At 43.6% G+C, this 23,324-nt stretch overlaps 3 protein-coding genes across 6 annotated transcripts; all 3 read left to right on the top strand.

Annotated features, from left to right (window-relative positions):
• Positions 1-328: 328 nt before the first annotated feature.
• LOC124054725 (butyrophilin subfamily 3 member A2-like) lies at positions 329-22,827 on the top strand. Of its 4 annotated transcripts, XR_006842439.1 has the most exons (7): positions 443-641; positions 1,202-1,546; positions 1,749-1,962; positions 2,336-2,400; positions 2,775-2,879; positions 3,493-4,792; positions 21,410-22,827. XR_006842439.1 is itself a non-coding variant. In XM_046381068.1 (6 exons), the coding sequence occupies exons 1-6, from the start codon at positions 599-601 to the stop codon at positions 12,753-12,755; spliced, it is 1,299 nt and encodes a 432-aa protein (XP_046237024.1). In that variant the 5' UTR covers positions 446-598; the 3' UTR covers positions 12,756-13,223. The 4 variants fall into 4 exon arrangements, 2 of the variants coding, with proteins under 2 accessions (XP_046237024.1, XP_046237025.1); XR_006842440.1 differs by lacking the exon at positions 2,775-2,879 and having other exon boundaries at positions 329-641; XM_046381068.1 differs by lacking the exons at positions 3,493-4,792; positions 21,410-22,827 and adding an exon at positions 12,229-13,223 and having other exon boundaries at positions 446-641.
• LOC124054746 (butyrophilin subfamily 1 member A1-like) lies at positions 4,799-10,813 on the top strand. Its single transcript, XM_046381102.1, has 6 exons — positions 4,799-7,047; positions 7,954-8,052; positions 8,581-8,916; positions 9,253-9,540; positions 10,131-10,228; positions 10,454-10,813. The coding sequence occupies exons 2-6, from the start codon at positions 7,962-7,964 to the stop codon at positions 10,493-10,495; spliced, it is 855 nt and encodes a 284-aa protein (XP_046237058.1). The 5' UTR covers positions 4,799-7,047; positions 7,954-7,961; the 3' UTR covers positions 10,496-10,813.
• On the top strand, positions 15,321-19,017 carry LOC124054742 (butyrophilin subfamily 1 member A1-like). The gene is made up of 6 exons (XM_046381093.1): positions 15,321-15,474; positions 16,492-16,590; positions 16,869-17,204; positions 17,541-17,828; positions 18,207-18,320; positions 18,750-19,017. The coding sequence occupies exons 2-6, from the start codon at positions 16,500-16,502 to the stop codon at positions 18,833-18,835; spliced, it is 915 nt and encodes a 304-aa protein (XP_046237049.1). The 5' UTR covers positions 15,321-15,474; positions 16,492-16,499; the 3' UTR covers positions 18,836-19,017.
• Positions 22,828-23,324: the final 497 nt, after the last annotated feature.

Genomic DNA, 23,324 nt, shown 5'->3' on the forward strand with positions numbered 1-23,324 from the left:
TTATTTCTAAATGTTAGTGGCTGTTGAGTCTGTCTTCATCTTATGTTGAAATTGCAGGCTGTCGCCAGCGAAAGAGACCAGTTCATCAGGATCTCTGAGACCAGTTTAAACCCTTTCTGCTTCGTTCACCAGTATGACAATAAAGTACAACCCAGTAACACGAAGTTGGAGAAACTGTTTATTATTCTTATTCTTATTATAATGAATGAGTCTTCTTCTGCTTCCTCCTCCTCCACCTTTCCGTGTTGGACTCGTCGTGTTTGGTTACTCAGAGGACACAAACGCACTGGTTGGAGGTGCTCATGATGCTCACCTCTGATTTCTGTACTGATCAGAATCACGCTGTTAAACGCTAGCAGTTTTATTCACCGGGACATTTTGTAGTAAGTGACGTATCCTGTCCCCGGGTTCTCCTGCTGTTTTGACCGCCTTCGTGGAAATGACGCGATGCCAAAATCGAAAGTAAAAACTGGTCAGACGTGTTTGTGGACGAGCCGTGAAGCCACATTTCTGAGCTTCAGACTCCGGTTCGCCCTTTAAGAGGCAGCAAAGATTTATCTTTACTTCCTTAAATTGTTTTTGTTGTTGTGTTTTTGCCATGGATCGGCTCCTGGTTGCGGGCCTGCTGTCCGTGTGCGCAGGTATGTGTGACGGTTTGTGTTTGGTTTGTTTCTGGTTCCTGGGCGACCTGCAGCTTAGACACGAGTGTGTATGAATGTGTGTGTGATGAGTGAAGCTGAGAAATCCTGTTTTGGTTTGGTTAAAGAGCTCATAACACTTGACTTGTGGGCCTCGGTGTGTTTGTGTGTTTCTTGCATGGCAGCTTAAAAAACCGATAAACAAGAAAACAAGTTCTCCAGGCCCATGAAGCAAGGTGCCTTCAGCGATAAGACGCGTGTGTGTTCAAAGTAAAGTCAAATGAACACATCTAATCTGGGCTTGCAGCATTCCCGTAGTTCTGTCTGTCTGTCTGTCATTAGTGAGTGTCTGACTTCCTGTTCTTCACATTCAGTAAAGTCAGGTGAAGTCTTTTGGCGTGTTGAGGCCTGAGGAAACAAACTCAGGCCTCCTGCTCAGTGTGGAATTTGATTTTTAGTCATTTCTAGCTCTGGATAAGCATGTGAAGAAAGAATATATTTGAAATTATTTCTCCAACAACATCATGTGGTTTTTGGGGTTTTTTTTGTACCATCCCCTAAAGCTCCTACTTTAGGGGATGGCGAATCCGTGAAGATCCAGGCCATCGCTGGACACTCGGTCATCCTGCCTTGCCACATCAGCGTGAGCGATGACCCCCCCACAGTGGAGTGGTCCAAGGCATATATGCCCTCTGGCATCGCCTTTGTGTACCGGGACGGCTGCGAGATCCACGAGATGAAGCACTCGGACTTCCAGTACAGGACGAGCCTCATCATGAACCAAGTGTCAAACGGAAACGCGTCCCTGAGGATTTCCGACGTGCGGCTGTCTGATGCAGGGAGGTACACCTGCAAGACAATCCAGGGGGAAAACCGGGACATTGTTGGGACAGTGAACCTCTCTGTGGGTGAGTCCAGTCACATTCGTTTGTGTAGCAGAGTCTGCAGTGTTATTGTCGCCTCAGGAAGCCAGTAAGACTTCCCAAAATGTTGGACTGTTTCTTTAGTGTTTCCCGATGGCCCTTTCACCCACATGGTTTGTACGAACGAGGAGGCATTTTGTCTTTCACAAAGCCCACGTCATTTTATCCACATTTCTTGGTTTTGCAGTCGCCGTTTCTGAGCCAAAGCTCTGGGTCGTTGGAGCTGAGGATTGGAAAATGACTCTGCAGTGTGAGGCGTCCGGCTGGTTCCCGGAGCCCACGATAACGTTTCTCGATGATCTTGGAAAGGACATCAGCGGTGCAGACACGAAGACGGACCAGGATTTCGGAAGAGGTTTCAATGTCACACGGCGACTGACCCTGCAGACTCCAATCGACAGGTTCAGTTTAGCGTGTATTTGGTTCCATCTTTAAACCTTTAAAGTTGTCCTTTGCTTCGTTTAGAAGTTGTGCTTTCAGTTCTGTGTTTTTGGTTGCGTCATTTCTCAATATCCTGTTGGCAGAAAAGGGAACTGAGCACTCGGCTGAGGCTGATGAGAATGTCACATTTGGCAAGTTAACACTTTGACCTCACGATGGCCCACTTTGGCTCCTTAAAATGAGTGAATTTGCCATAAGGGAGACATGAACACGCAGAACACAGTTTCACTGTAGACTGGCGCTTCAGTCAGTCAGAAGGATCCTGGCGAATTCCCAAACGGGCCCTAAGACGAGCAGGAAACTAAGACTCAAACTCCCGTCTTTTCATCACAGGATTACGTGCAGAGTTCACCAGCCTCAGGTAAACCAGACGAGGGTCGCGGAGATTTTTGTTCCAGGTAGGCCGAAGCTTTAATAATCCACCTTACTAACAACTGGATCAGTTCAACTCACATTCAGGCTTTGAACCGCACTTCATTCCCTCACCGCTCATTCACTCGGCTCTGAAGAGTCTTTACTTGGAAAGAAAGTACGTTGACGTATTTTGGTCAGTATAGTGCAACAATCTCAGGGTTAATGTCACACTGAGATTATTCTTGTTGGTGACATTATGTGCCTGACAGTCACATTGACCGCATTTTGTCATCAGTAGATTTATTGAGGAGACTTCAGTGAAAAGCATGCAGGCCAGGACGGTCAGGCAGTCTGTTTGTGGAGTCAATAATATTTTCTGAGTGCGCTTATTTTTGTTTAATCTCTGCTGTCATTTCAGTTAACTGCATGAGCTCCTGCATTCAAAGCAGCATCATTACTGCTGCTGCAACCATAAGTGTGTGTGTGCTGGCTGTCTTTGGATACATTAAATGTGGCCGCTCTGGTAAGTGGGTCAGTTGACATTGAAAGTGGATTCGGAAGTGTGTTTGTGAGGGCCACTGGGGGGCGCCAAAGTCCAGCTTTATGACTCAAAGTGTTAAAGCCAGGTCCTGTTTGGACCAACAGTCCCAAACCAAAAGATATTCAAGTTGCCATCAGATCAGACAAAAACAATTAAACAAACTGTCACGTTTGAGAAGCTGGAACCAGTTTGGAATATTAATGTCGTAATGCTGATTATCAAAATACTTCAGCTCGACTCAAGTCACAAGGTTTTATGATGGGTATGAAGGTAGCAGAATGAATCTGCTAAACTAAATAGGGTCTATGAAATGTTATTCAGGTTAAATCTCAGAGCCTGGGAACAAACCAGATCAAGTTAAAAACCAATTTAGTGTTGGTGGTTCAAGAGACAATAGAGACTCTTCTTCAAAAAGAGTTATTCTAGAGGGAAAGTGAAGCTATCTGAACCACACACAGGAAGTATTAAGAGCAAACGGCAGCCATGATGGACAGGAAACATTCTGTTTTGAGTTTCTGTTTCTGCTCTGTTTGAGGATTTCTAACACCTGAACTGTGCTGTCTGTATGAATATCCTTTCTTTTATATTCCCACAGCAGGCGGACAAAAATCAACTTCTGATCAAAGCCCAAAGCACGCAAATTCAGAAAGTTCACTTCAGAGAATCCAGGATGACAACATTAGAAAGGCCACCGCTGAGAAAGAAAAGAGAAAAGCCGTCTCAAAACCCCCTCAGCCTCCCTCACTCCAGCTTCCCAGCAACAACAGTCCAAAACCAGTGGCTTCAACAAGCACCAGTAAACCACCGAAATCCGGCAGCTCAGTCCAGAACGAAGATTCAAAACCTCTTCTCCCGAAAAAAAAATGCAGCATCTGGTTCCTCGACCCTAAAAAGCAAGCACACCAGTCCTGCTCTTCTGACAGGCTGCGTGGCTGCGCCGTCCGGCTCTTCTTCTTCTTCAGCATCCACTTCAGGACAAAGCCACGCTTTCCGACCGAGGACCCTGTCTGAGCCTTGGCCTCGTCCAGGTGGAGCCAGGCCCCAATTCGGAAACGCCTCTTATAACCGCTACAGTCCTCTGGAAACTTTGGGTGATGATATGGAGGTGGACTCGAAGCAGTGAAGTGAACATCTCACAGCTGTCATACACGTGGCTGGCATTACAGATGTTCACCAAACACTCCTGAGTCACCCATTAGACCGTGTGAAGTCTTTAGAACAAGCAGGAAGCAGCAATAAGGTGAAAAATGACATTTTAACTACTGCTGAACGTGGAAATGAAGTGAACCCTGCTGCAGTGAGCTTTATGTCAGAGATGTTTTTCCATTGTTTGCCTTTGGTTGTATTTGCACACATTTGTACACTAGGTGGCGGTTTTGTGTAATGGGACTGCATTTAAACAGGAGGGGAAAAGCAGCAGCACAGGGGAGAAGTCAGGCTCTGAGTGTTTCTTCCATGAGGCTCTTTGTAACTCGTCTAATGTTGTGATCCACATGCTGGCTTTTCTCTTTGTGTTGTGAGCCTTCTGGCAGAAAGCTTTTTCTTCTCTTATGGTGCTCTGTGGTTTAAACTCTTTATCTGTTTAACTGAACTTAATCGTGTCAGCAGCTTCGCTTCTCAGCTGAACATCGACTACAAGGGAGTTTTACTTCATGTTCAGTCCTCTGAGTCACAGTCAGACACCTCATCCACTAGTTCATGTAGTTGCATATTTCGCAACTGACTTTGGCCTTTTTTGGTCTGAACAGCTGACTGTGTCCTTTTTGGGGATTGTTTTGAAGATACTAATTTTAAACTGAGACAAAATGAGGGGGAAAAAAAGTGTTTTGAAAGTTGAGTCATGTGTGACCGATTCCCAGGGGGGAAAACGGCTTAAATTCAGCACATAATCTGAGGTTGCTGAAAGGAGCTTCATGGGGAAAGAAAAGGAGATGCAGCGACAAAATATTCCCAAACCACCGCAGCTGGTGGATGAAGTGACGCCTGAGATGGGACTCAGGTTGTTTAAAAGGCTCAGGCACCAGGGGTTGAAGGAGAACATGTTGAACTCATTTAAACGCAGCTATGAACAGCCTGTCACAACTCAAATATCTGGTCTCAGCATGCTGTAAACAAGAAGTGTGAGGCTCACATGTTTGGCTTTTCAGTCACAAGAACAGCATCAAGTCTGAGAGAACCCAGTGGTTAAACCTGCTCGCTGTCAGATGATGAGGAAGTAAAACTGACCTCCAACAAAGATGCTGTTGTTGCTTTAATTTCAATGCCACAGAGGAAATCACTACGACAGGCATCACCAACACCAGGTCGCCCCAAAGACCACCTGAGTCCCCGCAGGCCTGTTCTAAAACTATCACAACTCAGTAGTGAGCTGCGTCTAAAATTCAACTTTATTCTGTTGGCACTTTTTTAATCACACTTGCATTTGTATGGATTTTAAAATGACAATATCTAAAAAATATGTTCATGATACATTTTTTATTTAAGTTTTGGTGAACTTTGACCTACTGTAGTTCAAAGGTCAGTATTGTGCACGAGACAAAACCAGTGGTCGTGGAGAGTAAGCTCGCGGGCACAGCAAAGATGAGCAGTTTCTTACCCTCGCAAAATCACAGAAAACAGAAAGAAAACATAACACTTTCACAACGAATGGCAGGAGGAGATCTTTTTTACGACTGTGAAAGATGAAATGTCTCATTTGCGGGGCGACTTTGGCGACGGCAAAGCGGTACAATGTGGAGAGACGCTTCACGACGTGTCACAAAAGCTACCATGCTAACTACCCTCCGGGAAGCGCACTGCGGGCAGAAAAAGCCCGGGAGCTAAAGGCAGCTTTGGGTAAGCAGCAGTCACAGTTACAAGCTACACACCAGATTACAGTCCACTGGTGAACAGCATGCAGTGCCGGTCTTCCCACTAACAAAGAAACAGATAGCAGGTGTTGTCAGTGGCAACATGGCAGTGCCATGGCAAATTTGAATTACAATATTGAAGAATTGTGTTCAATTTAAAAGTGTGTTCATGACATGTAACGATTATAATTTTGTTAGAAATGCTGCAGATTTGGTCAAAGTTCAAAATGTGCCAAGACTGAAATTTAAAATCATGTAAGTTGATTTTTCTTTCACATTACATAACTGATAACTTTTTGAAACATGGTGCAACATAGTTTGTTAAAAGGATTTGTCAGTGGCCAGTGAAAATGGGACATTTTCCCTGTGAAATATGTTGATATCTGTTTCCCACCTTGTTGATAATTATTGTGAGAAATCATTAACGTCATCAGTGTCCACATAGATGAGTATCATCTATTTCCTCCACCCCCCACAGAGAAAAAAGGAAGCTGGCTGAAAAGATTTAGGGGAAACGACTGTTTTTGACATGACGTATGAAAGTATTTTTTCCCTTGAGCTTTGTTTTTGAATCTGTTATTATGCTGGCAGTCCGCCTTCACTGGGTCAACATCTTAATCTGGTTTGTGGAGTCAGAGCTCCAAAACTGCTGGCGTTCTGTGAATTCTGATTCTGATTCTGGTTCCCATCAGCCTCAGCAGCTTCATTTGCTTGGTATTGATCAGCAAACCAGTGATGTTGAGATGCTTCATCATCGTCAGTGAAGCTCTCAGATTCATTTCTGTTGCGTTTCTCTTAACTTTCCATTCAGAGCAGCTCCCACACCCACATGAAAAGAAAATATATGAACCTTTATATTTTTATCTATACCACATTTATTTTCCTTGCTGCTTTTTCAGGTGAAAGCCACGTAATCACACACACATCACATTTTCACGGCCCTCAGTGTGGATTGAACAGCCTCACCGACACAGTGACAGCACAGACCAGAGACACTTGTGCACATTCAAAGTTACTCCAGCAGCGGGTTACGCAACAAGTGAAAAAACTGAAATAGAAACCAAAGTCTGTACTGAGACTCATGGCAGTTCCTGTTCTTTGACTGGACTGGACTGAAGTGGGTAGGGAATAAACATGTATAAATGAGCTGCCCCACCCCGACAAGCTGCATTTGACTTCATTATGTCTCCAGTCTCGGTCCCACAGCCTGTGCGTTCACATGGACTCTCCGTGTCCTCTCAGCTCATACTGAACTCACCTGTAGACTGAATATTCACGAGTCTGTCGCGCACACTGACCAGGTAGGACACGTTGAACCTTTCATTTTTGCTCTGTAACAACACTTCAGAGCTTGAGTGATAAACACCAGTCGACTGAAGTTATTTTACTGCACTGGAAGAAATGTCAGAAACAAAAGTAATTGGAGCACAGAGTACTGCAGTAATACTGCATATTTGATGTGACTACCTTACTGTTTCAGTGAAAACAAAGGATTAGGAAGCACTGAGACTTCACATTAATGTGTTGGTGGAATTTAACTTAAATCTCACATTCAAGTGAAGTATTTGAAGGCACAACAACATGAGCTGTTGTTTATGAGGGGGACTTTTTATGTGCACATTTTGGGTTTTTACTGTTTTAAACTTTCATACAAACCGTTTTTTATCGTAATTCATATTTAATATTTATTTTCATCAGTGAAGCTTGATGAAGTGGAGGACGTGATCCTTCTGTTTCACTCCGTTAATCAGTGATCAATAAGCACAGCTGGAGGTTAGAAGTTAGAAGCTACGAGTTTTAACATTTTACCTTTAAATAACAAAGAACTTGTGGTTTATTTCCTTTCAAAGTGAACACAAGTTGATTTATTTCACTTGTATTCATTGACATTCTGATTGTAAAAATCATTTGATAACCAACAATATGGTTAGGATGTCTTCTGAATAGTGGAAATGATTTATCAGGCTAAATGTTTCAGGTAAAAACTGAATTCTTAGAGCTCAGGGCTAATAAATGAAGTTTAAAGTCCTTTTCACAGTGTGGGATGTAACCTCATGTTGCAGCTCTGCTGTATCGTGATGCAGTTTGTCCTCTGCTGGTTGGTCGAGGAGAGAAAACCAAACCTCACATGTGGGGATGAGCAGTAAAGACGAGTGTTTTCTGTGTGTGTTTTCATGTAAACATCAGACTTTTGTCTTTATTTCCAGGGTCCAGGATGCTGGGAGCAGCTGTTTTAGTGTCCCTCAGGACCTTCAGGATGTTCCTGTTGCTTTGCACCAACAGTCTGATACTGAAGTCCTCTGGAGGTCATTTCTTCTCTTCTTCTTTCCATCCTTCCTCACCAGCTTTGATAAAACAGATGACATTAATCATTCACATCAACAGAGCTGCATTGTTTCATCAGTGAGATAACATATTGACCATAAAGGGGCAGACCCGTAACCGGTGGGTCGCTGGTTCGATTCCCCGTACTGGTGTCCATGGCTGAGGTACCCTTGAGCAAGGTACCTAACCCCCACTGCTCCCCGGGCGCTGCACGCGGTCGCCCACTGCCCCGGGTTTGCTGTGTGTGTGTGCACGTCACTTGGGTGGGTTAAATGCAGAGCACGAATTTCGTTGGAGTGAGTTCCCTCCAATGACAAAATATGTCACTTTCATCTTTCATGATGCAGTTGGCACATTAGCTTTGTTAGCTTTGTGATGCTAACTGTAGTTTGAGCTTCATCTCTGATGTCATTTTCTGTTTCATTAAACGATTTCTTACCTTTAGAATGTAAAAGTTCCATTACGTAAATCATAACGTTGCTGCTGTTTGTTTGTTCTTTACATCACAGACGACTCCATTTCTTCCCTTCAGCCGATCACAGCCCTGATGGGTGATGATGTCATTCTGCCCTGTGGTCTTAAAAATCCCACTGATGTCCGTTCTAAGACGGTGGTGTGGACCAAACCCGGTCTGAATCCAAAGTACATCCATGTTCACCAAAGTGGACGGCCGGTCCATCAGGCTCAACATCCATCTTATCGGTACCGCACGACTCTGTTTGAGGACCAGCTGGTGAATGGAAACGTCTCCCTGAAACTCTTCAGAGTGAAGATCTCTGATGCAGGAACATACGTTTGTTCCATTCAGTCGATGGGGACGAGAGCTTCTGTTCAACTCAGTGTTGGTAAGTTGGACCTGCTGCCAGCAGGATGAGGATGATGAGGCACACGTTTCCTCTGACTGACGAGCCCTGAGGCAAGTTTGTATTAGAGGTGACCACAATGAAAACAAAGTAGAAGAAGCAGAAGAAGAAGAAGAACATCTGAAAATGTTGGAGTGAAATCAGCTTTGACTGGAACAAACACATGAAGAAGATGGCGAGTTAGCTGCAGCTGCAGCACATAGCAGCTGCTGTATTTTCCTTTACACTAACAAATGTGTTGAGTGCTTTTCCTTCCTTACAAATCACTGATGTGTTGAGAGCCGACTGTGTGAAACTCCTCCTGTCTCACCTGTCCAGGTGCTGCCTCCTCACCTGTCATTGGTTTAGCACGGTTTGATGGAGACGGAGGACGTCTGGTGTTACGCTGTCAGTCCACAGGCTGGCGTCCACAGCCTGAGCTGTCCTGGCTGGACTCTGAGGGACACGTCCTCCCTGCTGGACCCACAGAGACACTCAGAGGTCCTGGTGACCTCTATAGTGTCAGCAGCACACTGACTGTGGACGAGAGAGACGGCAACAGGTTCACCTGCAGAGTCCAACAGAAGGACATCAACCAAATGAGAGAGACGCACGTCCAACTCCCAGGTAGGACAGGACTTTTAAAGCTGCTGTCCACATGTATGAAGTCAGACATGAAAACCATCGAATGCGAATCTGACAGGAACATGAGAACATCTGAAGATACAAATAATACTGTTTGACTGTGAGGTCCATCCTCAGTGTGTGTGCACACTTTGATTCTTTATTTTATTCTCAGCTGTTGTTGATAACATAAAAGAACCACTGAGATGGAAAATACTGTCGGGGTTTGCTTGATTCAAATAAATTGGTTTAAAACAAAGTGAAAAACTATCAACTCTTCTAAAAACAACAGGACTCTGCTGCTAACGGCTAACAGCTAACTTGCTCTCCTCTATGATTAAACTGTTTCTTACTGGCTGTTAACAGTCAGTGGCTGATCAGTCAGACTTCTTCCAGACTGTTTGTGACGTCACACATCATGTTCGTTGGCGTCTTAGAATCAGAAAAATCAACACTTTGAGCAGTGAATGAGAAAGCAGCTTCCTGAGACTGAGACTCCAACGTTCAGCAGTTTGACTGGAGGTCAACAAGCTGTGACTGTCAAAACCTGATGAGTTTTAATGTGTCGTCATCTTCTGTTTCTTCTGTTTCAGTTCATCCCATCACCTCATCTGATCGCACTTGGCTGTGGGCCTTCTTTGCTGTTACTGCTGTTCCTATTGTAGTCTTCGTTTGCATTGCCATCAAGATAGTAAGATAGTGATTCATTGCTGTGAGTCACCTTCTGAAGTAAAAGAAAAGCTGCTGCTTTGTAAATCCACTCTTAATACGAGTCACTTTGATGTTCAAAACATTCACTTTAAACGTCACATTTCTGTTTTGCATCTGCCATTTTATGACTTTAACACACATTTTTTAAGGCAAAAACACATGAAGACAACAGCTTCAACGCTTTGCTGCCTCTCTTGGCACACAGACACCAGGTGAGACCAGAGACCAGAGACCTGGACCAGTATAGAGTGAAACATTTTGCAAAAGAGAGGGCAGAAACAATCACGGATAAGGGGAATACAAAGGAGAAGGACGGTGAAGACCATCCCATGTTGAATGGAGAGAAGTTTCACACCGAAGGCATTAAACATGAATGGAAAAATGTCCGTTACCCTGTTCAGTTTGTGAGAATTATGAAAATGTGACTGACATGGAGACCATCCAAGTCTGAAGAGTTTATCTGTACAAGCTAAAATGTTAGACGTGTATATTTTGTGGCTGCTTGCAGGAGGTATTTGTAAAGTTGTTTATAGTTTAAGTTGTAAATTAAATGTTTTAATTATGAGTACCGGTAACTTTGTATGATTAACTCAAGTGTTTGTTTTATTTAGATTAGATTTTTTGATGATATTCTTTGTCAGAATATTTAAACTTGCATATTTAATATTTTGGTTTATTTTTTGGTAATTGGGTAACACTGGGCACCTGAGGGCGGCACGGTGGTGCAGTGGTTAGCACTGTCGCCTCATAGCAAGAGGGTTCCAGGTTCGAATCCCGGTCTGGGCCCTTCTATGTGGAGTTTGCATGTTCTCCCTGTGCCTGCGTGGGTTTTCTCCGGGTTCTCCGGCTTCCTCCCACAATACCAAAAACATGCATATTAGGTTAATTGGCTACTCTAAATTGCCCCTAGGTGTGAGTGTGAGAGTGTGTGGTTGTCTGTCTTTGTGTGTTGGCCCTGCGATTGACTGGCGACCAGTCCAGGGTGAACCCCGCCTCTCGCCCGTAGTCAGCTGGGATAGGCTCCAGCTCCCCCGCGACCCTGACGGATAAGCGGTATAGAAAATGGATGGATGGATGGGCACCTGAGGTATTTGGGTAGGTAGGCACCTTTTCTTCGTTCTTTTGATTGTTTTATTAATTTTATAAATAAAACGCAAGATCTGGTATGGACATTCATCTTCTTTTGCCTGCGTTAAACCACATCCCCATGGTGCATCAGTGACCATTTTGATTATGTTTGGTTTAAAGTTTAATTTGTTTCTTCTGGATAAATGGCCACTCTTGTAACCATAAGTCTGTGTGCGCTGGCTGCCTTCGGATACATTAAATATGGCCACTGTGGTCAGTCAGTCAATTGAAATTGAAAGTGGATTGACGGACAAAGTGTGTTTGTGAGGGCCACTGGGGGGCGCCAAAGGTCAGCTTTATGAGTAAATCACAAAAATCACATGCTCAGTGATCAGACAGAACCACCAAGTGTGTGCTGAGCTGGTTTGGACCAACAGTCCCAAACCAAAAGATATTCAAGTTGCCATCAGATCAGACAAAAACAATTAAACAAACTGTCACGTTTGAGAAGCTGGAACCAGTTTGGAACCAGCTTACTTCAGGTCGACTCAAGTCACAAGGTTTTATGATGGGTATGAAGGTAGCAGAATGAATCTGCTAAACTAAATAGGGTCTATGAAATGTTATTCAGGTTAAATCTCAGAGCCTGGGGACAAACCAGATCAAGTTAAAAACCAATTTGGTGTTGGTGGTTCAAGAGACAATAGAGACTCTTCTTCAAAAAGAGTTATTCTAGAGGGAAAGTGAAGCTATCTGAACCACACACAGGAAGTATGGAGTTTTAAGAGCAAACGGCAGCCATGATGGACAGGAAACATTCTGTTATGAGTTTCTGTTTCTGCTCTGTTTGAGGATTTCTAACACCTGAACTGTGCTGTCTGTATGAACATCCTTTCTTTTATATTCCCACAGCAGGGGGACAAAAATCAACTTCTGATCAAAGCCCAAAGCACGCAAATTCAGAAAGTTCACTTCAGAGAATCCAGGATGACAACATTAGAAAGGCCACCGCTGAGAAAGAAAAGAGAAAAGCCGTCTCAAAACCCCCTCAGCCTCCCTCACTCCAGCTTCCCAGCAACAACAGTCCAAAACCAGAGGCTTCAACAAGCACCAGTAAACCACCGAAATCCGGCAGCTCAGTCCAGAACGAAGATTCAAAACCTCTTCTCCCGAAAAAAAATGCAGCATCTGGTTCCTCGACCCTAAAAAGCAAGCACACCAGTCCTGCTCTTCTGACAGGCTGCGTGGCTGCGCCGTCCGGCTCTTCTTCTTCTTCAGCATCCACTTCAGGACAAAGCCACGCTTTCCGCCCGAGGACCCTGTCTGAGCCTTGGCCTCGTCCAGGTGGAGCCAGGCCCCAATTCGGATACACCTCTTATAACCGCTACAGTCTTCTGGAAACTTTGGGTGATGATATGGAGGTGGACTCGAAGCAGTGAAGTGAACATCTCACAGCTGTCATACACGTGGCTGGCATTACAGATGTTCACCAAACACTCCTGAGTCACCCATTAGACCGTGTGAAGTCTTTAGAACAAGCAGGAAGCAGCAATAAGGTGAAAAATGACATTTTAACTACTGCTGAACGTGGAAATGAAGTGAACCCTGCTGCAGTGAGCTTTATGTCAGAGATGTTTTTCCATTGTTTGCCTTTGGTTGTATTTGCACACATTTGTACACTAGGTGGCGGTTTTGTGTAACGGGACTGCATTTAAACAGGAAGGGAAAAGCAGCAGCACAGGGGAGAAGTCAGGCTCTGAGTGTTTCTTCCATGAGGCTCTTTGTAACTCGTCTAATGTTGTGATCCACATGCTGGCTTTTCTCTTTGTGTTGTGAGCCTTCTGACAGAAAGCTTTTTATTCTCTTATGGTGCTCTGTGGTTTAAACTCTTTATCTGTTTACCTGAACTTAATCGTGTCAGCAGCTTTGCTTCTCAGCTGAACATCGACCACACGGGAGTTTTACTTCATGTTCGGTCACAGTCAGAAACCTCATCCAATAGTTCATGTAGTTGCATATTTCGCTGCTGACTTTGGTCTTTTTTGGTCTGAACAGCTGACTGTGTCCTTTTTGGGAGTTGTTTTGAGGAAACTACGTTTAAACTGAGACAAAATGAGGGGGAAAAAACAAGACAAGAAGCGTGAGGCTCACACATGTTTGGCTTTTCAGTCACAAGAACAGCATCGAGTCTGAGAGAACCCAGTGGTTAAACCTGCTCGCTGTCAGATGATGAGGAAGTAAAACTGACCTCCAACAAAGATGCTGTTGTTGCTTTAATTTCAATGCCACAGAGGAAATCACTACGACAGGGGTCACCAACACCAGGTCGCCCCAAAGACCACCTGAGTCCCCGCAGGCCTGTTCTAAAACTATCACAACTCAGTAGTGAGCTGCGTCTAAAATTCAACTTTATTCTGTTGGCACTTTTTTAATCACACTTGCATTTGTATGGATTTTAAAATGACAATATCTAAAAAATATGTTCATGATACATTTTTTATTTAAGTTTTGGTGAACTTTGACCTACTGTAGTTCAAAGGTCAGTATTGTGCACGAGACAAAACCAGTGGCCGTGGAGAGTAAGCTCGCGGGCACAGCAAAGATGAGCAGTTTCTTACCCTCGCAAAATCACAGAAAACAGAAAGAAAACATAACACTTTCACAACGAATGGCAGGAGGAGATCTTTTTTACGACTGTGAAAGATGAAATGTCTCATTTGCGGGGCGACTTTGGCGACGGCAAAGCGGTACAATGTGGAGAGACGCTTCACTACGTGTCACAAAAGCTACCATGCTAACTACCCTCCGGGAAGCGCACTGCGGGCAGAAAAAGCCCGGGAGCTAAAGGCAGCTTTGGGTAAGCAGCAGTCACAGTTACAAGCTACACACCAGATTACAGTCCACTGGTGAACAGCATGCAGTGCCGGTCTTCCCACTAACAAAGAAACAGATAGCAGGTGTTGTCAGTGGCAACATGGCAGTGCCATGGCAAATTTGAATTACAATATTGAAGAATTGTGTTCAATTTAAAAGTGTGTTCATGACATGTAACGATTATAATTTTGTTAGAAATGCTGCAGATTTGGTCAAAGTTCAAAATGTGCCAAGACTGAAATTTAAAATCATGTAAGTTGATTTTTCTTTCACATTACATAACTGATAACTTTTTGAAACATGGTGCAACATAGTTTGTTAAAAGGATTTGTCAGTGGCCAGTGAAAATGGGACATTTTCCCTGTGAAATATGTTGATATCTGTTTCCCACCTTGTTGATAATTATTGTGAGAAATCATTAACGTCATCAGTGTCCACATAGATGAGTATCATCTATTTCCTCCACCCCCCACAGAGAAAAAAGGAAGCTGGCTGAACAGATTTAGGGGAAACGACTGTTTTTGACATTACGTATGAAAGTATTTTTTCCCTTGAGCTTTGTTTTTGAATCTGTTATTATGCTGGCAGTCCGCCTTCACTGGGTCAACATCTTAATCTGGTTTGTGGAGTCAGAGCTCCAAAACTGCTGGCGTTCTGTGAATTCTGATTCTGATTCTGGTTCCCATCAGCCTCAGCAGCTTCATTTGCTTGGTATTGATCAGCAAACCAGTGATGTTGAGATGCTTCATCATCGTCAGTGAAGCTCTCAGATTCATTTCTGTTGCGTTTCTCTTAACTTTACATTCAGAGCAGTTCCCACACCCACATGAAAAGAAAATATATGAACCTTTATATTTTTATCTATACCACATATATTTTCCTTGCTGCTTTTTCAGGTGAAAGCCACGTAATCACACACACATCACATTTTCATGGCCCTCAGTGTGGATTGAACAGCCACACCGACACAGTGACAGCACAGACCAGAGACACTTGTGCACATTGCAAGGTACTCCAGCAGCGGGTGACGCAACAAATGAAAAAACTGAAATAGAAACCACAGTCTGGACTGAGACTCATGGCAGTTCCTGTTCTCTGACTGGACTGGACTGAAATGGGAAGGGAATGAACGTGTATAAATGAGCTGCCTCACCCCGACAAGCTGCATTTGATCATCTCGGTCCCACAGCTTGTGTGTTCACATGGACTCTCCGTGTCCTCTCAGCTCAGGTCGGACTCACCTGTGGACTGAATATTCACGAGTCTGTCGCGCTCACTGACCAGGTAGGACACGTTGAACCTTTCATTTTTGCTCTGTAACAACACTTCAGAGTTTGTGTGATAAACACCAGTCGACTGAAGTTATTTTACTGCACTGGAAGAAATGTCAGAAACAAAAGTAATTGGAGCACAGAGTACTGCAGTAATACTGCATATTTGATGTGACTACCTTACTGTTTCAGTGAAAACAAAGGATTAGGAAGCACTGAGACTTCACATTAATGTGTTGGTGGAATTTAACTTAAATCTCACATTCAAGTGAAGTATTTGAAGGCACAACAACATGAGCTGTTGTTTATGAGGGGGACTTTTTATGTGCACATTTTGGGTTTTTACTGTTTTAAACTTTCATACAAACCGTTTTTTATCGTAATTCATATTTAATATTTATTTTCATCAGTGAAGCTTGATGAAGTGGAGGACGTGATCCTTCTGTTTCACTCCGTTAATCAGTGATCAATAAGCACAGCTGGAGGTTAGAAGTTAGAAGCTACGAGTTTTAACATTTTACCTTTAAATAACAAAGAACTTGTGGTTTATTTCCTTTCAAAATGAACACAAGTTGATTCATTTTGACTCTTGTTGAGCAACAGGAAGTAACTCGAACCCTGGCAGGTTGAACTCAGAGTTTTGTCCAAAGTCTGTCTTCGTTTTTATTTTCACTTGTATTCATTGACATTCTGATTGTAAAAATCATTTGATAACCAACAATATGATTATGAGGTCTTCTGAATAGTGGAAATGATTTATCAGGATAAATGTTTCAGGTAAAAACTGAATTCTTAAAGCTCAGGGCTCACATGTGACTGAGTGAAAAAGATAATAAATGAAGTTTAAAGTCCTTTTCACAGTGTGGGATGTAACCTCATGTTGCAGCTCTGCTGTATCGCGATGCAGTTTGTCCTCTGCTGGTTGGTCGAGGAGAGAAAACCAAACCTCACATGTGGGGATGAGCAGTAAAGACGAGTGTTTTCTGTGTGTGTTTTCATGTAAACACCAGACTTTTGTCTTTATTTCCAGGGTCCAGGATGCTGGGAGCAGCTGTTTTAGTGTCCCTCAGGACCTTCAGGATGTTCCTGTTGCTTTGCACCAACAGTCTGATACTGAAGTCCTCTGGAGGTCATTTCTTCTCTTCTTCTTTCCATCCTTCCTCACCAGCTTTGATAAAACAGATGACATTAATCATTCACATCAACAGAGCTGCATTGTTTCATCAGTGAGATAACGTATTGACCATAAAATGATGCAGTCGGCACATTAGCTTTGTTAGCTTTGTGATGCTAACTGTAGTTTGAGCTTCATGATGTCACATCTCTGATGGTCATTTCCTGTTCCTGTAAAAGTTCCATTACATAAATCATAACGTTGCTGCTGTTTGTTTGTTCTTTATGTCACAGAGGAGTTAATCTCTTCCCTTCAGCCAATCACAGCCCTGAGGGGTGATGATGTCATTCTGCCCTGTGGTCTTAAAAATCCCACTGATGTCAGTTCTAAGACGGTGGTGTGGACCAAACCCGGTCTGAACCCAGTGTTCGTCCATGTTCACCAAAATGGACGGCTGATCCATCAGGTTCAGCATCCATCTTATCGGTACCGCACGACTCTGTTTGAGGACCAGCTGGTGAATGGAAACGTCTCCCTGAAACTCTTCAGAGTGAAGATCTCTGATGCAGGAACATACATTTGTTCCATTCAGTCGATGGGGACGAGAGCTTCTGTTCAACTCAGTGTTGGTAAGTTGGACCTGCTGCCAGCAGGATGAGGATGATGAGGTACGCGTTTCCTCTGACTGACGAGCCCTGAGGCAAGTTTGTATTAGAGGTGACCACAATGAAAACAAAGTAGAACAAGCAGAAGAAGAAGAAGAAGATCTGAAAATGTTGGAGTGAAATCAGCTTTGACTGGAACAAACACATGAAGAAGATGGCGAGTTAGCTGCAGCTGCAGCACATAGCAGCTGCTGTATTTTCCTTTACACTAACAAATGTGTTGAGTGCTTTTCCTTCCTTACAAATCACTGATGTGTTGAGAGCCGACTGTGTGAAACTCCTCCTGTCTCACCTGTCCAGGTGCTGCCTCCTCACCTGTCATTGGTTTAGCAAAGTTTGACGGAGACGGAGGACATTGGGTGTTACGCTGTCAGTCCTCAGGCTGGCGTCCACAGCCTGAGCTGTCCTGGCTGGACTCTGAGGGACACGTCCTCCCTGCTGGACCCACAGAGACACTCAGAGGTCCTGGTGACCTCTATAGTGTCAGCAGCACACTGACTGTGGACGAGAGAGACGGCAACAGGTTCACCTGCAGAGTCCAACAGAAGGACATCAACCAAATGAGAGAGACACACGTCCAACTCCCAGGTAGGACAGGACTTTTAAAGCTGCTGTCCACATGTATGAAGTCAGACATGAAAACCATCGAATGTGAATCTGACAGGAACATGAGAACATCTGAAGATACAAATAATACTGTTTGACTGTGAGGTCCATCCTCAGTGTGTGTGCACACTTTGATTCTTTATTTTATTCTCAGCTGTTGTTGATAACATAATAAAAGAACCACTGAGATGGAAAATACTGTCGTGGTTTGCTTGATTCAAATAAATTGGTTTAAAACAAAGTGAAAAACTATAAACTCTTCTAAAAAAAACAAAACAACAGCAACAAAGCTCCCTCAGCCAAACATACTGCAGGACTCTGCTGCTAACAGCTAACTATCTTCTGTTTCTTTTGTTTCAGCTCATCTCAACACCTCATCTTGTTGGACTTGGCTGTGGGTCCTCGGTGGCGTTTCTGCTGTTCTTATTCTACTCATCATTTACATTCTCATCATGAAGAAACGGATTCATTACTGTGAGTCACCTTCTGATTCTCCTTCTTGTGTCTCGTCACTTTTAGGTTTTTTATTGGCTTTTGTGATTTGTGGGGATCAACAGTTCCAACAGAAACTTTTGTGTCAAATCGAGGACTCATTAGTTAAAAAATAACTCAGTATTGATGATGAATGTCGAGTCATAAATCTGTTACTGTAAACTGAATGGGACCTGAACACAACAGGCTGAACTAACAGGCACATCAGTGAAATGAAGAGAGAAGTAAAAGAAAAGCTGCTGCTTTGTTAATCCACTCTTAATGCGAGTCACTTTGATGTTCAAAACATTCACTTTAAATGTCACATTTCTGTTTTGCTTCTGCTGTTTTATGACTTTGACACACACTTTTTAAGGCTAAAACACATGAACACAACCACTTCAACACTTTGCTGCTTCTCTTGGCACACAGGCAAAAGAGAGAAGAGGCCAGAGACCAGAGAGTTGGACCAGTATATAGTGAAGCATTTTCTACCTATCTATCCATCTAACATGTGATGTTAGATAGATAAGAGGCTGAGGCTGTGGTGGAGAGGAGGACGTTGAATAAACTCAGGAGGCTGAGGCGTGCCGGACTGGGGAGCTCAGTCCTGACATCCTTCTACAGATGTGTGGTGGAGAGCGTCCTGTGCTCCTGCATCACTGTGTGGCACGGCAGCTGCTCTGCAGCAGAGAAGAAGGCTCTGCAGAGGGTGGAGAAAGCTGCACAGAAGACTGTGGGACACAGCCTATCCACCACCACGGACATTTACACCTCCAGTAGCAGGAAAAGGGCCTCCTGCATCATGAAGGACCCCACCCACCCCTCACACAAACTGTTTGCCCCTCTCCCCTCAGGCAGGAGGCTGCGGAGCATCAAGAGCAGGACCACCAGACTGAGGAACAGCTTCTTCCCAGAAGCTGTGAGACTGTTGAACTCTGGAGGACCTCTATAGCTCCTGCTGCTTTCAGTTTGTGAGAATGATGAAAATGTGACTGACATGTAGACCATCCAAGTCTGAAGAGTTTATCTGTACAAGCTAAAATGTTAGCTATTTTGCAGCTGATTGTAGGAGCTATTTGTAAAGTTGTTTTTAGTGTTAGTTAGTAAATTTAATTTGCCAATTATGAGCGTCTTTGTTTGATTAATCTAAGTGTTTGTTTTATCTAGATTAGATTTTTTGATAATATTATTTGCATATTTAATATTTTGGTTTATTTTTTGGTAATTGGGTAACACTGTGGGCACCTTGAGAACCAGCATGCACCTTGGTGGGCCTATGGTTTTTTACCAGTGCAATAGAGGCACCAGCAGCCATGATATTCTTTGTTCTTTTGTTTGTTTCATTAATTTTGAAATAAATCACTATAAAATACAAGATCTGGTATGGACATTCATCTTCTTTTGCCTGCGTTAAACCACATCCCCATGGTGCATCAGTGGCCATTTTGATTATGTTTGGTTGAAAGTTTAATTTGTTTCTTCTGGATAAATGGCCACCATAGTAACCATAAGTCTGTGTGCTGGCTGCCTTCGGATACGTTAAATGTGTCCGCTGTGGTCAGTCAGTCAACTGAAATTGAAACTGGATTGACGGACAAAGTGTGTTTGTGAGGGCCAGTGGGGGGCGCCAAAGGTCAGCTTTATGAGTAACATCAGTGATCAGACAGGTGGAAACACTGGAACCACCAAGTGTGTGCTGAGCTGGTTTGAACCAACAGTCCCAAACCAAAAGATATTCAAGTTGCCATCAGATCAGACAAAAACAATTAAACAAACTGTCACGTTTGAGAAGCTGGAACCAGTTTGGAACCAGTTTACTTCAGCTCGACTCTGAAGGTAGCAGAATGAATCTGCTAAACTAAATAGGGTCTATGAAATGTTATTCAGGTTAAATCTCAGAGCCTGGGAACAAAGCCTCAGAGAGCCTCAGCCTCCCTCACTCCAGCTTCCCAGCAACAACAGTCCAAAACCAGAGGCTTCAACAAGCACCAATAAACCACCAAAATCCGGCAGCTCAGTCCAGAACGAAGATTCAAAACCTCTTCTCCCGAAAAAAAATGCAGCATCTGGTTCCTCGACCCTAAAAAGCAAGCACACCAGTCCTGCTCTTCTGACAGGCTGCGTGGCTGCGCCGTCCGGCTCTTCTTCTTCTTCAGCATCCACTTCAGGACAAAGCCACGCTTTCCGACCGAGGACCCTGTCTGAGCCTTGGCCTCGTCCAGGTGGAGCCAGGCCCCAATTCGGACACGCCTCTTATAACCGCTACAGTCTTCTGGAAACTTTGGGTGATGATATGGAGGTGGACTCGAAGCAGTGAAGTGAACATCTCACAGCTGTCATACACGTGGCTGGCATTACAGATGTTCACCAAACACTCCTGAGTCACCCATTAGACCGTGTGAAGTCTTTAGAACAAGCAGGAAGCAGCAATAAGGTGAAAAATGACATTTTAACTACTGCTGAACGTGGAAATGAAGTGAACCCTGCTGCAGTGAGCTTTATGTCAGAGATGTTTTTCCATTGTTTGCCTTTGGTTGTATTTGCACACATTTGTACACTAGGTGGCGGTTTTGTGTAACGGGACTGCATTTAAACAGGAAGGGAAAAGCAGCAGCACAGGGGAGAAGTCAGGCTCTGAGTGTTTCTTCCATGAGGCTCTTTGTAACTCGTCTAATGTTGTGATCCACATGCTGGCTTTTCTCTTTGTGTTGTGAGCCTTCTGACAGAAAGCTTTTTCTTCTCTTATGGTGCTCTGTGGTTTAAACTCTTTATCTGTTTAACTGAACTTAATCGTGTCAGCAGCTTTGCTTCTCAGCTGAACATCGACCACACGGGAGTTTTACTTCATGTTCAGTCCTCTGAGTCACAGTCAGACACCTCATCCACTAGTTCATGTAGTTGCATATTTCGCAACTGACTTTGGCCTTTTTTGGTCTGAACAGCTGACTGTGTCCTTTTTGGGGATTGTTTTGAAGATACTAATTTTAAACTGAGACAAAATGAGGGGAAAAAAAAGTGTTTTGAAAGTTGAGTCATGTGTGACCGATTCCCAGGGGGGAAAACGGCTTAAATTCAGCACATAATCTGAGCTTCATGGGGAATGAAAAGGAGATGCAGCGACAAAATATTCCCAAACCACCGCAGCTGGTGGATGAAGTGACGCCTGAGATGGGACTCAGGTTGTTTAAAAGGCTCAGGCACCAGGGGTTGAAGGAGAACACGTTGAACTCATTTAAATGTAGCTATGAACAGCCTGTCACAGCTCAAATTCAAATATCTGGTTTCAGCATGCTGTAAACAAGAAGTGTGAGGCTCACACATGTTTGGCTTTTCAGTCACAAGAACAGCATCAAGTCTGAGAGAACCCAGTGGTTAAACCTGCTCGCTGTCAGATGATGAGGAAGTAAAACTGACCTCCAACAAAGACGCTATTGTTGCTTTAATGTCATTGTTACAGAGGAAGTCACTACGGCTTGAGAAAATGATTTGTAAACTTGTCTTCTTGTTTGGTGCTGATTTTGGTGCTTCATAATTAAGTTCAAAACAAGCTACATGTGATCGAAAGGTTGCTGGTCACAACTGATCCTGTTTACACAAACATGATTGTTTATTAATTAGTCAGTAAATTGGTGTTGTTAAAAATGTCCTAAAAGTCTGGTTCTGTTAATCAGGTACAACAAGGTTAAATGTGAAGCAGGAAAGTAAAAGGCCCAAGTGGAGGACATTGTAAGGACAAAGGTGAAGGTGCACCTGAGACTATTGAAAGCGTCCCAGCGACCCCCAGGGACTACAGGCCTGTGGCCCTCAGCCTGTCCACAATGTGCTGATGAGCTACAGGAGCCCGTTCAGTCAGGGACTCGTACTCCCATGGTGCACCACAGTGTGACACAGGAAGTCATTCCTGCCTGTCGCCATCAAACTATTGAACCCTGTACTGTAACGGACATACAATGTCCTGGAAATGTGTTTGTAAATGCGTATGTATGTAACCGTAAATATGTGATGTTTTATATTTTACTTTAGATTTTTTCCATTTCATTTTCTTGGTCAGGAAAACTGCAATGTCTGTAAGAAAGAGGAATTTCCACCCACATATTCACTCACGTGTACGTGGGTGAATATGTGGGTGTTTCGATGTTATTTTTGTTCAGCTCAGTCTGGTTTGTTAAATACCTTCATGGTTTTGTGTGGGAGACTGAACAACTCACACCCAGTCACAGTGTATTCATGGAAACATGACCTCACCTGTCAGGTGTGGTGCATTCACTCATCCTGTGGTGGACAGAGCACCACAGTGTAGAGATGCTCAGTCCTGTACTGAACACAATCTCATATACACATTACTACTATACTACAGTGGATTCTGTTGGGTGGTTTCAACCAAGCGTAACGTATGTAATGTATAATATTGATAATTCATCGTACTGTGTTTGGTGATCAGGTTTTGTTTAAGCTAAGTTAAGTTGTGAAGCTTTAAAAGAATAAACGGATTACATGTGAAGTACAACATGTCCCTCTGGCATGCTGTGGCGTAAAGTACCTCAAAACTGTGTTTAAGTACAGTACTCGAGTTCGTGTAATCACAGAAGACATGTTGGAAAGTACCACAGTTAATAACATTAGTAGTGTAATGATCTCGTCTATCACCCCCTCCTTTCATAGTGAAAACAAACATTCCTGATTTTATTTGTTTCTGATTTCACTTTTCGTTTGACCTGGTGAGAGGGCATCACCTCTCTGTTTCAGGTCTTACAAAACAAATCACACAGAGCTCAGAGGAGTATTTCACAACAAATCGAATACACAGACTGCTGAAATCACACGTCCCTGTGCCTGACTGAGTCATGACAACGCAGTACAAGGGTTAACCTCAGAAGAGCTGCTGAACTCAAGGTCCTTCCTTCTGTTTTGTCTGTAGAGAATCGCTGGCTTTTGTTCCATCTGCTGTCTTATTGTACGTCTGTGTGTTTGTGTTGTGAGTGTGTGTTTTCCTCCCTGCTTCGG

Source organism: Scatophagus argus, chromosome 23 (genome assembly GCF_020382885.2).
Source record: "Scatophagus argus isolate fScaArg1 chromosome 23, fScaArg1.pri, whole genome shotgun sequence".
Classification (NCBI taxonomy): Eukaryota; Metazoa; Chordata; class Actinopteri; family Scatophagidae; genus Scatophagus; species Scatophagus argus.

What these genes read in the sequence shown, in the direction of transcription:
- LOC124054725 (XM_046381068.1), top strand. Translation starts at nt 599, where the DNA reads ATGGATCGGCTCCTGGTTGCGGGCCTGCTGTCCGTGTGCGCAG. An exon ending in GACAGTGAACCTCTCTGTGG is followed by an intron (nt 1,547 to 1,748) that starts GTGAGTCCAGTC and finishes TTGGTTTTGCAG; the next exon opens with TCGCCGTTTCTGAGCCAAAG. An exon ending in CTGCAGACTCCAATCGACAG is followed by an intron (nt 1,963 to 2,335) that starts GTTCAGTTTAGC and finishes TTTTCATCACAG; the next exon opens with GATTACGTGCAGAGTTCACC.
- LOC124054742 (XM_046381093.1), top strand. Translation starts at nt 16,500, where the DNA reads ATGCTGGGAGCAGCTGTTTTAGTGTCCCTCAGGACCTTCAGGATGTTC. An exon ending in TTCTGTTCAACTCAGTGTTG is followed by an intron (nt 17,205 to 17,540) that starts GTAAGTTGGACC and finishes TCACCTGTCCAG; the next exon opens with GTGCTGCCTCCTCACCTGTC. An exon ending in GAAGAAACGGATTCATTACT is followed by an intron (nt 18,321 to 18,749) that starts GTGAGTCACCTT and finishes CTTGGCACACAG; the next exon opens with GCAAAAGAGAGAAGAGGCCA.
- LOC124054746 (XM_046381102.1), top strand. Translation starts at nt 7,962, where the DNA reads ATGCTGGGAGCAGCTGTTTTAGTGTCCCTCAGGACCTTCAGGATGTTC. An exon ending in GATACTGAAGTCCTCTGGAG is followed by an intron (nt 8,053 to 8,580) that starts GTCATTTCTTCT and finishes TTTACATCACAG; the next exon opens with ACGACTCCATTTCTTCCCTT. An exon ending in TTTGCATTGCCATCAAGATA is followed by an intron (nt 10,229 to 10,453) that starts GTAAGATAGTGA and finishes CTTGGCACACAG; the next exon opens with ACACCAGGTGAGACCAGAGA.